The sequence below is a fragment of the Lissotriton vulgaris genome, chromosome 10 (assembly GCF_964263255.1).
Source record: "Lissotriton vulgaris chromosome 10, aLisVul1.2, whole genome shotgun sequence".
Lineage (NCBI taxonomy): Eukaryota > Metazoa > Chordata > Amphibia > Caudata > Salamandridae > Lissotriton > Lissotriton vulgaris.
In genome coordinates, this window is record NC_141698.1 from 167,138,246 (window position 1) to 167,152,529 (window position 14,284).

General features: G+C 43.0%; 1 protein-coding gene across 1 annotated transcript in view; it reads right to left on the reverse strand.

Moving 5' to 3' along the window:
• The window catches only part of LOC147684908 (uromodulin-like), a 294,138-nt gene that overhangs the window by 201,402 nt on the left and 78,452 nt on the right, over positions 1-14,284 (reverse strand). Inside the window, exon 5 of the mRNA XM_086939736.1 lies at positions 6,750-6,930. Coding sequence (XP_086795862.1) covers positions 6,750-6,930 — 181 coding nt within the window. The remainder of the gene's footprint in view (positions 1-6,749; positions 6,931-14,284) is intronic.

Consider the following 14,284-nt stretch of genomic DNA (forward strand, 5'->3'; position numbering starts at 1 on the left):
CAGTAGAAAATAGGAGAAGAAATCTAATTGGGAAAATCCAAAAGGTTGCAAAAACTATCCTCACTATTTAGTGCCATGCTTCATCATAGGGCTGCTAACATACCCTGGCCAGAACAACATACAGACTGGAGGGCAAAAAACATTTTTTATATAGAAAAAGAGAAAAAATATCCAAATAGAGGGATCCCTGTTGCAGAAAAGAAGAATGATAAAACTGAATAAGTAGGTGCCCTTCTAAATTTTATTCTGGGTTCCACTTGGCAGGATTAAAATACGTTATGGGTATACAAGAGAGGCAATGTTTCCATTACCCTATCTGCTGTACCAACATGTTTCAGCCCTTGACTGCCGCCCAGTAGGGTCGATGGTATTCATCAGGGTACAGATCCCTTAAAATGTATTTTTAGTACCTCCCTCCCAGTATTATCACTGTATGGTTGGGGACCTTTCGGTGGCAAAAATTGCCCTTAGTAGGCACACATCGTCTGCATACCTACAATAATAAAACAAGATTCATTATTATATTTTCCACTTCTCCCTTCCACTGCAATTACCCCCTTTGTTAGCGCACCAAAAAATTGTAATCACCTTGTTCAGTTGTTGTTCACATGGGTGGTGTACATAGAGTAGATCACAGGTTGGAACCTTATACTGCAGTTCGTAAAGCTTACTCATGGTATTAGAAGTTGTCTATCTATTTATTCCATTTAGCAACCTTCAATGCTTCATTATATTCATGGATGGTTCTCCAGAATCAAAGATGACATTTGTTCCATTTCAGCAGTCTGTGATAGGCCGCCTTGGTGTAGAGGAACAGTCAAGAGTTCCTAGAGTTGAAGCAGTGGAGGATGTGGCAAGATTGAAAGATCGCCACTTTCCTGATCACATTCATCCCACAGCCAAAACACCTTTCCCAGTAAGAGATGTAGAGTCTGAACCCAAAGTGGAATGTGGAACGAGACTTGTATGTACTGCCCCGATTGTCCTTCTAAGTCTGAGCGGTGTGTGCCCACATGTTTTAGATTATACCACACACAACAGTTTTTGGGCGTAACTTTGAGCCTAAAAGTAAACTGACTGTTCTGTATAGTTTTATATTTTTGTTCAGAGATCACAGATGGCATTAGTGAGATATATTTATATAGTTTGCAGTTATAGTTTTGTATCTACTTCCAATAGATTTGTGTTTTCTTTATTGTTAAAAAAAATTGATGACACTGTGGGCCGACTGGCTCTTGGCTGTTGTGTGCGTGGATTGGCATTTGGCTGGTGGTGTGCAGAGACTGGAATTTGGTTGTCTGTGTGAGGACTGGTGCTTGACTGGCAGTGTGCATGGACTCCCATTTGACTGGTGGTGTGTGTGGACTGGCGTTTGGCTGGTGGTGTGGCCGTGGACTGATGCTTGGCTGGTAGTGCGCATGGACTGGTGTTTGGCTGGCGGTGTATCACTACACACAGTGCTAAGCAAACACTAGTGCACACACTCGATCAGCCGCCGGCTGGTGTGATTGCTGTGTCAGTCATGCGGTGGTAAGAAAGTGATAGGCCCTTGAATGACGATGTCTGTTGATGTGAGTGTTGTGATGTGCTGGGCCCACGACTGGCGGTGTGAATGGTCTTGAGTGGGTCACGTATGAAAGGTGTGTGTATGTACCGTAAAGCAGTTGGTGCCTTGACGTGTCTTTACAGCTCACAAGCTCTTGTTCATAAAATATACATTTTGAATCTTTTACTCACCCTCGTGTCAAATCCAACGAGTATGTGTGTGTACCTAAGGAATAGATGGATGGCAGTAATATTTGTCTTTTCTGTCTTTCTCTGCCAATGTGTACATTGTCTCTAGGGAAAATATACCAACTCTGAGAATTTTTCACAAACTCAAAACCCAAGGGAGTACAGAGTGCTATGCCTCTCATGGATCCCAACACGTTTTCTTACACACAATGCCCTGCAAACCTCAAAATGTGATTAAAGTCACATATTTTCCTTGAATTACTGTGCCATATTTTTTCAGAATCATAAAGAAACCATACATTTACTACCACCTAGGTCTCCAGATAAAAATGCTACCTCACTTGTGTGGATGGGCAAAGTGCCTGCGACAGGGAAGGGCCCAAAACATATTGTGGAGACATCAAAATGATCTAATCCAAAACGACCTAGTTTTGCAAGGGCGTCACCTGTTTATTTCGTACCACCCAGCATTCCCCCAGGTTTCCCAATAAAAATGCTACCTCACTTGTGTGTGCGGGCTACCTTGCAAAACCAGGTTGTTTCGTGGTAGATAATTTTGATGTCTCCAAAATACTTTTTGGTCCGTTTCGTGTTACGGGCACAAGACTTCCAAACACAAGTGAGGTACCATTTTTATAGAGAGACTTAGGGGAATACCGGGTGGATGGAAGTTTGTGGCACCTTGCAGGTACCAGAACTTTCCATCACAGAAATGTGATGAAAATGTGTTTTTTTTATTGTCAAATTTTGAAGTTTGGAAGGAATTATGGGTAAAAGAACGAGCCCCAATCCACAGCTAGGCACATTTAAAAAAAGGGTTAGCTTTCAATTAAAAAATGTAGTATCCACGTCGTGTTTTGGGCCGTTTCCTCTCACGGACTCTAGTTCTACCCTCATAAGTGAGGAATCATTTTTATTGGGAGAGTTAAGGGAACAAATAAAAGTAGAACAAGTGTTATTACCAATTTTCTTTCTCCTCATTTGTGCCTTCCAAATGTAAGGCGGTGTGTAAAAAAAAAGTCATTATGAAAAATGTCATCTAATTCACATGCTAGTATGGGTACCCACAAATTCAGAGATGTGCAAATACCCACTGTTTCTAAACTCCATATCCTATTCCCATTTAGGAAATACAAAGGTTTTCTTGATACTCTTTATATTTTACCAAATTAATTGTTGCACCCGGCACACAATAAAAAATAACCATTGCAAGGTGCAGCTCAGTTATTGGCTCTGGGTACCTCAGGTTCTTGCTGAATATACAAGCCCTATATATCCCCGCTACCAAAATGCTCCAACAGATATAACAGTATATTGCTTTTGAAAATCTGCCATAGTTAGAAGTTAAGGGTGAAAACGTAAGCATAAATGACTGTTTTTTCAACTCCGTTTCACTATTTGTCATTGCAATGTAAGTTAGACTATACCTCTCTGCCTCCCTCTTGCCAATGGCTGTGGATCATGAATAACATGTGCTTCAAGATTTAGTTTTGAGGGACTCCATAGTGGAAGCCATCACTAATCATGTTTTAGCAAATACAGAATGTAAGGAATCAAGGGAACAGTTTGGGACACTGCGAAGGCAGCGAATGCCGTAACCTATCTGTCACACTACTCATTTTACTCATATGGAATATCAGAAAAGGCAAGATATGGCGAAGCAAATTAGCAGCTTAATTGAAAGGCTTAGAATACAGTTCTCTCAAAAGCCTCCAGAGCCCTTAGATGAGCCAAGACTGTTTTCGAAGTAGTATTGATACAAGAGTCTACTGGTAATTTTCCTTAAACCCAACAAAATTATAACGAACCAGGCGATAAGGCTGACAGACTTCTAGCTTATAAAATTTGTAAACAGTGGAGCCAACTCAGAATACCCCACTTTATTAGATAGTCTCCTTATAGACTTTCATAACTGGGGTTTATTAGAATTTCAGTGTTTTGGCAGGATTGTCTTTATGAAACGTAATGTCCTCCCTTGAATCTTTTATGTGGCCCATTCTTCCCATTAAGGATTCCCTGAGTTAATTTCAACCATATTTGCCAAACATGAAAATCCTCTCTAATGGCAAAGAAATAGAACAATCGTTAACACATCAACAGATTTCCCAGGCACATGGGTGTTTGTGTTTAGGGTTTCCTTATGTTGAGTATTAGGTATGGGCTGCACAGATCCATCCCACTTTAGAATGTGAGTCCCAGGGATGATGAACCTGTAGGTCATTGTGGAACAGGAATATTGTAAATTGGCCTTAAGAAATACATGTTGCCGTATACATAAACAGATTACATCTTATTATTGCCCCATTTACAAAAATCCAATTGTCTTGGAACACTGGTATTTAGTTCTTCGAAATAGGAGCTTAGCTAGCTGCCTGTCACCATTAACACCTGTGGCATACAACCCTCACTTTTTGGGGGGGATACAAGAAAGCAGATTTCATTAATAGAAAACAGACTCCACCCTGGTTTAAAATGATTTATATGACCAGGGGCAGATTAGAGGGAAGGCAACATACATGGATTAATTGCATTTGACATCCACAGACACCTTTTCCTTGACACAGCTAAGACACTGAGTATCCTCGAGCTGATGGGAGAAAAGGTTCATAAGAATTTGCCTATGTTGAAAGCCTTTTCTACCAAGTCACAGTAAAAAGGTGCATCATTGTTATGCAAAAGGTTTTGTTCCATCATGTTTACCTGGTCTCAGATCTATTGAGCAGCCGCGGTCGGTAGTGGGAGTACCTGCCGGGCGGTGACGTGGGGAGGGGGAGGGGCAGGGTGGAGGGTAGTAAGGTATGGATTACGGAGCTTTACAGGTAAGTAAACACATAAATAAATGAAACGAATTTCGTTGCATGCTCTGCATCACCAAATGCCATGCAGTGTGTGCCACAAAATTAGTTTTATTTATTTATATGTTTACTTACCTGTAAAGCTCCATAATCCATACATTACAACCCCCCACCCTGCCCCTCCCCCTCCCCACGTCACCGCCCGGCAGGTACACCTACTACCGACCGCGGCTGCTATTGAGTGAAGTGGGAAGAGGAACTGGGTCTTTCGATTCCCAATAGCACTCAGTTTATTGTTTGGATAGTTATGCTTTTCAAATCCATATGTGTGACATAAAAAAAGCACACAGGATCATATCATGTTGGCTCCTAATGCCTGAAAGGCTTACAGCAATACACGACGGGTCATATATGTGCTGGATGTGATGTAGCCAGGTTATGCTTGCACATATATTTTGGTCTTATCCACATGCCCAATCCTTTTTGGAGGAAATCCCTATTATTTTGGGAAACCAACCTGTTTGCATCTCCTGGGGGACTTATTGATAGTGGTATTTAATTATGTGAGTTTACCCCTTTCTATCACCACTAAGCTAGCATGCAACAATTATGCTACCGCCAGAAAGACTTAATCTTCCAGTGTTCTTGTGTTGCGTCAAGCTGTGCATTGAAACGAAATGGAGAAGCTTTCTGCAACACTTAGAGATAAACTATCAAAATACAAAAAAAATGGGCTCCATTTAAAGCTTATGGTGTATATTTATGAAGGTTGTGCATCACGGTGCATGGCTTGATAAATCCAGAGTAGCGCAACACAGCGCAGATTGCTGTGTTGTGTTACTCTGCCCCAGGGAAGCATTCCATGGGTGGAGTGTGTGTTTTCCCACGCATCCAGCCATGGATTTTGGTGCTTTGCCAGATTTACCGATGGATTTGGGCCCAGATCTTTTGACTGGGGGAATGTGTGGCATTGATCCACATTCGGTCCATCACTTGTTGTTTTTGCAATTGCCGCCCTAAGTGCACTGGGGATGCCCAGACGTGGGTCCCAGGCACTCCACACCACTTGGAGTCAAGCTAGCCGGGCTGATGAGAGGTGTTACCTCGAAACCGGTCCGGTCCTCGGATGCTTGATTCTGTTCTGGGAAGGACATGGCTTTTGGAGTTCGGACTGGACTGTTCCCATGGGGCAACAGGGTCAGAGCTGATTTGCATATCGCCATTGTCTACCCCAGGGTGGTGTGGAGTGCAAAAAAACGATGGATTTGGGCCCAGATCTTTTGACTGGGGGAATGTGTGACATTGATCCACATTCGGTCCATCACTTGTTGTTTTTGCAATTGCCAGATTTACCAGCACTGGTAAACCTGGGAATGCATCAAAATGCTACACCTCCCCAGGGGAGGCATAACAAGCAGAAATACCATTATTGCTGCATTCTGCTGAACACATAGAAAGAGGAAAAAGCCTCAGAGGATTGTTGTTGTGCAGAAAGGTGTCCCTTCCCGCACAAAAACAGTCCTGTCTGCAATGCAGGCACCCTTGCACCATGGTGCAAGGGTGTCTGCATTGGTTCTAGGCAGCCAAAAGGGAGCCAGTGCAAGGAAAGGACAGGAATGTGTCATATTATGTTAAATATTGCTCATTCCTGGTCTTTCCCTTTCATGCAGCACAGCGCAGCAAGGTGCCTTCCTGTGCTGCATCAAAGCTTCATAAATGTGCCCCTAAGTTACGAGTGACCTTCATGAGCAGTGACAAGATCAGTGCAACCTCATGTGATACGAAGATAAGAATGGGAAGAGTGCATGGTTCCAACTCTCCTGCTTCAGAATTGTAATGTTATTACTAGTTTACTTTCATTTTGTTAAACTAATGAGCCTCTCAATGATGTGAATACCTTACTCTCTGGAAGGTTTAGGGGAACCACATGCTCTAGAATATCTAATCTCTATTACTGCATTACTTCTCTGCGACAAATAACGGATGAAGTTGAGCCCCTTCCTACCATATATTTTCCTTTTTTGTATCACTTTCTTCTTATTCTCTACGTGTATTGCATTCCATAAAATGCCAAAACTTTGAGAAATAACTTCATAACAAGATATTCTATGGTGATTGCCCACAACTGTTAACCATTCAATGTTGTTGTTTTGTGTGTGTGTGTGTGTGTGTGTGCTTATGTGTAAGTGTACTCTTGAATATTGACAGCAGAGCACTCACCATTCGGTCCATAGATTCTACAATAATAAATTAGACCATCAAAAGTCAGGAGGAATGCAGCAAAGGTGTCTTCAACATGAAATTCGGAATTATATTCTCCTGATGCACTATAATCTCCAGAAAACAAAGGCATTGAGCTGTCGACCGGCCTTGCAAGTGTGAAGTCCAAGTACCTAACCACCTGAGGAGAAAAAAAAATCAAATAATTGTACACAATAATTTTTTGTACACCTCTGTTATCCCAAGTAAAGCACAGTTTTATATATTGAGTTTCTGGTTGGCAGAGGTATGCACCCTGTGCAAGCAGGAACCTCAATCCTAGTCACAGTAAGTCAGATATACACCCAAAATTAACCTGCGCTCACCCTCTGGTAGCTTGACACAGAGCAGTCAGTGCGTAAGCATTTGTGCAAAAACTTAAACAGTAAAACAGTGAAAACACCACACCAAAAGATACCACACCTAGTTAGAAAAATAGAGCTTCATTTAATGAACAAAACAAGACCAAAATGACAATCATCCAATAGGTAGAACCAGAGATATATTTTTTTAAAGAATAATCTGAAATGTGGTGCTCAAAAGCATAAAGCGCCAACCTGGGGTATCTGGTCACGCTAGAACGGGTCAAATCTAAAAATTCAATTGACCATGATGGAGTGTGAGTCCTATTCGCAGAGAAGAAGTTTGCCTGGGTTAAGGAGAGAGTCTCTGGCGGTATTCAGAGCAGCCGGGTGTCACGGATAGACCGTCTGGAGTGTCTCGGTCGTGAGCAGCAATACTTGTTGTGTGAAGAGATGAGCTTGGCACCTGTTAGTGCTGATCCTTCTTGTGAGCTGGGCAGTTCTGGAGTGAACGGGTTTATTTGTGTTTGCAAAGAGTCCAAAACCTTGATTTTAGGAGTCAAAAACCACTTCCAATACCCCAGGAGCTTAGAGGAGCTCCTTTAAGAGCTGCTAGGAGCCTTAAGTCCCTGAGGCTCAATCAGGAGGCCAACAGACTAGACCTTTGAGTCACTACAGGGTACTGGATTCAAGATGGGCTCCAGGTCCAGTATTTATTCCCCAGGCAGGAGGGCAGTAGGTAGCAGGTCAGCATAGCAAGGCAGCAGCTCCTTCAGAGTAGCAGTCCAACCCAGTGGCAGTACTTTCAGCAGCACAGTAGTCCTTCTTCCTCGTAGATTATCCACAGCTCTAGAAGTGTTTTGAGTTAGAAGTGTCGGGGGTTCAGTACATTTACTCAGTTGTGCCTTGGAGACTTCCAAGAAGGGGCTTTGAAGTGCACAGAGATCCTCCCACCCTGCCCTGGCTTCAGACTCACTACAGAGGGTTAAGCAGTCCTTTGTGTGGGGACAGGACACAGCTTGTTCTGGTGAAAATCTGAGGCCGTGCCCAGCTCCTCCCACCATCTTACCCAGCATGGCCGATCAGGATGTGTATGGTCCAACAGTCACATCTAAGCTCCCTTTGTGTGTGGCTGTCAAGAGGGAATGCACAAAGCTCAGCTAGCATCCGTCCCAGACGTGTTTTGGAGACAGGCAGCAGGCACACAGTAAGTCTGGGTGGAGAACTCCGCTCCGATTGCGGAGTTTGCCGCACTCGAGTTATGCGGAGGTTGAGGAATTCAGAAAAATTCTGCTTTGCATAGCGGAGCGGAGTTTTTATTCTCGCTCGCGTTTGTCAACATCAAGTTGGGGAGCGTGTAAAATCCACCTCCTAGTGAGAGTTTTCCTTGTTTGCGATCGTCAACATCAAGTTGGCGAGCGCGAGCATGGAAAATCAACCTCCCAGTGAGATTTCCCAACGCGGGCAGTCAGATTTCTCATTGCGAGTGGTCGCAGATGCACGCGACCAATCGCATTGAGAAACCGTCCGTTCACGTTGAGAAAGCTGCCGCTTGAGTAAAATGCAACTCAAGTGGCAAAATGGAAGCAGCGCCCGTTTGCGATGTGCATGGTGCCGTTTGCGATGATTGCACAGTGCAGACAAGCACCTGGCACTGAAAATCACCACAAACTGCATTCATCTAATGCACTCCGCGCTCGGGGAGCTCCGCGTCGCGCAATGGAGGTGTTTTTTCACTTCGCGGAGTTCCGAACTCCGCCCAGGGCTTAAGAGTAGGAAAATGCCAACTTTCTGAAAGTGCCATTTTTTAAGTCGTAATAATAAATCTAACTCAGCCATTAAAGAGGATTTATCATTACATGTCCACAGGTACCAAGCTTGACAGATTTACTCCGGCAGGGAGGCCATTACTCTGGATAATCACATCACTCGAATTTACAAAGCTGCCCTTCGCCTACCAAAGAGAGCATCCCCAGTGCAAATAAGGCTCGAGTTCAATATAGTAAAACAGCGCTGGGCCAGAAGCAGTTCATTTTTTAACTTTTGTCACAGACTTAGCCCTGCTCCGCAAGACTCTATGCATAGCTTAATCTGGCTGGAATTAGCAGGTGCATACTCAACCTCATCCTACAAGCACTACCTCCACGATAAACTAACTGAACTCTCACTCATAAAGGGGCAAGCATATTTCGCAGCAGGTTCATAAAAAGCTCACAACAGCCACCACAAAAAAGTTGTGAAGGCTAGAGGATATGGCAACAAAGAGTAATCACTCTCATGCCTGGTCAACTCCAATGCCTCCAGCAAACAACAGAACTGTATTGCCTGTACATACCCTCTGTGGATATAGTCCTGGCTAGCTGCACTTAGACTGGAGGAGTGGAAGGTGCGGGCTCACCTTCCAGCATGGCGCCACTCAGAAACCCACAATTTAATGTACCAACTCTGCAGACTAGAAAAGGAAGCCATCATTCATATTTCATTCATCTGCCCCTCCTTGCTTCATAGCGATTTTATTTGTGTAGGAGTTCGGACCTGCCGTCAGGCGTTAATAGCTAGTCTGAATCCTGTGAATACTATACTGAACGTTTAACCTGTTAAGTTCCTTCTGATGGCCACAGCTAAACTGGGCTCCCAAAATTCAACTTCAGCTGCCAAAACCTGATCTTTAAAATCTAATCACTTCAGCCATTGTACCTTTACAACATCTGTGGCACTCTTTGAGTACTCTGTGGCACCATTTTATATTCGTCTGCCCCAAGAGAATTTCAGCATGGCATTCTTCTGAGTAGCTGCCACTTAACTTTGGGGCAATCTGCTGCTTGCCCTAGCACTTTTTGCATTTTGCTTGGATTCTTTTAACGAACGCTTCGAGGCAATACTTGAAGCATCCTTAGGACATTCCTTGCCTCCGCATTTAATTCTGCGATAAGTGTACTATTAGTGCCAGCACTTTCCATGCTTGCCAACATCCTTAGAAGGTATTTTTGTGGACAGACATGCATCAAAGGAAATTACATACGCAAATGGTGCGAATCGCAAAATTAGGCTGTTTGCGAATGCAATTCCCATTTTTGGGATGCATTAACATTTTTTTAATTTTCGCAATTTAAGAAATCACAAAATTGCGATTTCTTGAATTGCGATTGCATTTAAGGAATCTCAAATTGAGATTCCTTAAATGCAAGGCAGCAAGGGCCATATGCTTCAACACATTTTCCCATAGACACAGAATGGGCAAAACCCTTTGATGCATCTGGCCCCAAACTCTCAAAATTTGCGAATTCGCAAATAAGGGGAGCAAATTACCATGAAGTTGACCTTCATGGTAATTTGCGAAAACTTTGAAAAATGCACTAAAGTGCATTTTTCAAAGTTCCATTTTACACACACACATGCCCTTGGGGCCTGTGAGTGTGCAAAATGTACTTCTAAGCAGATTTCAGGGAGCAACAGGGTGTCCTTAGGACACCCCTGCACCCTTGAAATTGCATTCTTAGTTTGCGAATTTCTAATGGTGAATTGCCAATTAAGAATGTCTTTCCATTCATTCCTATGGGCCTTTAGGCCCATAGGAATGGATGGGGAGTTATTTCTTAATTGCGATTCTCAATTAGAGAATCGCAATTAAGGAATTTTAAGAAATTGCTATTTTTATAGCGATTTCTTGATACATTGCAGTTTGCAATTCCTTAATTGCGATTCCTTATTTTTCGCAATTAAGAAATCGCAAAATGCAATATTGATGCATGTGCCCAGTGGAGTGCACCGAGTGTAGGGGCATGTTAACAACACCCAGCGATAATTATCGCTGCCCGTGCTTAGCGATAATTATATTATCGCAGGCTATCTCTGGTAATTATCGCCCTGGTAGTGCGTAATTACCAACACATTACTCCGGGGCGATAAAAATTCCAGAGATAGCGAGGTTATCGCCCTTTCGCAGGGACCATCGCTGGTTTTCCAGAGATGTTCCTTGCAAAAAGGCGATAACCTTGCTGATACGATCCACAGGGTTGTATCAGCATAATCCACCCCCTATGTTAGGGATGGCTAAGTCAGGATTTTAGCAGACGTTAGATTTTGGCAAAAATGGCAGTTTTCGCAAAAATCTAATGTGTGCTAAGATCATGTGGGCTGCCTTGTAAATGTTGTGATGTAAACATCAGAAATATTTGCAAGGTCGTCCATCTGGGGTACGCCCAGTAATGCCCACTTTGCATCTCATTGGAGATGCAAAGGGAGGCATTGAGAAAAGGGGTGCTAACATGCAATTATGCATGTTAGCACCCTCTTGTATATAGGACGCTGGTTTTATCTCCACTTTTATGGCCTTGTAAGCCAAAAAAGCGGAGATAAAGCCATTGTAAATATGCCTCTTAGACCTTAAGCAACCATGGGAAAATGCTTCACTGTCTCTGCATATTGCACTTTGCAGAATGCCCAGAGAGGTTGTCCAAGGCAATCTTGGGATATTTCTTTTTTTGCTCATTGCACATCACACTTTTTTCTTTGTGCGTTAAAAACGAATATTGCAATACTTCTGTCACTCTTGTTATGCACCACAACTTGGGCGCACTCCTTTATTGTCCTACGTACACTGTACCTTTCTTTATAGTGCATTACAAACATATGTCATTATACTCCTGGCATATTTGTTATGTGCTGCTTGCATTAGGACACTCCATGCTTTCTTGCAGTCTCTAAAGTACTTTGCGGATCATTTTGTGACAACCTCTGAAGCAATTTAAAGTTATCTCTTGTATTGGCCCTGTATAATGCATTTTGCGGAATGATAGGAGGCATTATTTGAAGCAACCTTAGGCAATTCCGCCTTTGCTCTTTGCACATTGCATTCCTTTTCTGGTGTTTAAATGATTGTCATGATATACTTGTCATTTATCAAAAATGCTGCCTTGCACTTGCCACTTTATTGTACTGTTTCTTTTCATATTAGGCTTTTTGGTTTTAGTCGCTGTGCTGATCATCCAACATTGAGATACTTGCTTGTTCAGGTCTTATTTAACTGTGCAATAAAATACATTCAATAAATTGACAGCTCTACTCCCTACCAATAGAAAATTACAACTTACTAGATGTAAGAAGGAATCCGCAAAGATACCCTTTGGGAGGGGTAGGCCTCACAGCAGTAAAAACGAATTTGGGAATTTTTCACTACCAGGACATGTCAAACTTAAAAGTATATGTCCTATGATTTAATTACACAGCATCCTGCCTCATGGGCTACCTAGGGCCTACCTTGGGGGTGTGGAGAAGTGTGGCTCAGGGGTTAGAGGCGGCAGACCTGGAGCTTGAGTTCGGCCCGGGACCAGGGTTCAATTCCCCGCCTCGGCGGGTCTTGGGCTCAAAAATTCCACGGACTCGTTAATTCTCGCTCCGGTGCCTCCTTGACTCACGGGTTCACACTCTGCAACTCTGGGCAATAGCTTGCTTAATCTCCACAACGGCCCCTCGCGGTGGGATGCCTGGCTTTCACCTTGTGGATACCCTGCCAGGGTTATCTCACAGGGGAATACCAGGACAGGTTCCCTAAGCAAGTGCTGAGATGCCCCAGGGTAAGTCGTGCGCTATATAAGTTTCATTCATTTCATTATATGTAATTAAAGCAGGTTTAAATGGCATAGGGTTTTAAATTCCAAGTTGAAAAGGGCAGTGTAAACTGCACACATAGGCTCTGCAGTGGCAGGCCTAAGGCATGTTTAAAGGGCTACTGAAGTGGGTGGCACAATCAGTGCTGCAGGCCCACTAGTAGCATTTCATTTACAGGCCCTGGGAACAAGTAGTGCACTTTACTAGCGACTTATAGGTAGATCAAATATGCCAAACAGGTCTAAAGCAAATATACCATGTTTTAGGGATAGAGCATAAGCACTTTAGCACTGGTTAGCAGAGGTAAAGTGCACAGAGTCCTAAAGCCTACAAAAACGAAGTCAGCAAAAAGGAGAGAAGGAAGGCAAAAGCTCTGGGGGTGACCCTACAGAAAGGGCCATTTCCAACCCATAGTCAAAGAATCTAATTTCTATAATTTACAGGACTGAAATTATGTTTTTAAAACCATGCTACCCTGCTCAGCGCCTGGGTAACCTTAGGGGGGGGAAGGCAATGCACTTCAAATCCACCTTACATTACATTACAGATCATTAAGTGGGCAAAGATAGACACATTGTCACTTTTTGACTGGACAAGTAGTGATGCCAAGTACTCCAACGGTGTGCAAATTTCAACATGCAATCCATTTCATTATCTTACATCTCTGAAATATAAATTAATGCACAACCCCGATCAAGTGGCTTTGTGTACCAAAGATGAGTAAATGAAACATGTATATTTTTGTCTATTCCTGAAAGCTATTATACAACATTTTCCGGTATGATGTGCTTGGATTGAGTGCCTGCTTTATGTGCCTGCAGGGCATAAAGTGAATTCATGTAACCCAACATTTCTCTGAGGTTGTAGTTTGGCAACAGCGATCAAAGTTTGCCTCTTATTATTCCTGAGCTGTGCTATCTGAAAAGAAGGCACTAACGCAGAGAAATATCTGGTAAAGTGTTTTCCGTTTAGTAATGCAGGCGCATTAAACAGGCGTGTGCCGCTCTGCAGAGCAAGCAAAGCCCATCATGACATAGCCCCAGAAGTTATGGTCATGTGAAGCTCATGTTATGTCCTGACTACATCCCTGGAGGTGCACAAAGGGGGAACATTTAGAGACAGTTACACTCCCAAAACAAATTAAGGCATATTATCTGGAAATATTCCCTTGCCCCGGAAAGAGGCCCAATGGTGCACACGGGAAAACAAGCATTACTAAGAGTGCACTTTGAAAGCTGAAGTAAGGCATTCAGTTGATAACCAATTAGAGGATGAGTTTGCAACCTGCAGGATTACAACACAGTGACTGTGTAATACACAACTGGGAGGTTTTTTAGGTATTCCAGAATGTCTAGGCGCACAACCTGAGTCGCCGCAAGGTAATGGTAACAATAAGTAGTCAGTATAGGCAATGAGGCGAATGGTAATCCCTCACAACCGCTCTGGGATGGACCAAAAAAGATCCACACAATTAACAAAAGACAGCAAAGCCCCTGCACTATACAATATCAATTAATTCTAGTAATACTGGTATCAGTTGAAGTGGTAGAAGTAATTAAGCACATCCAAACTTTAAGTCAAACT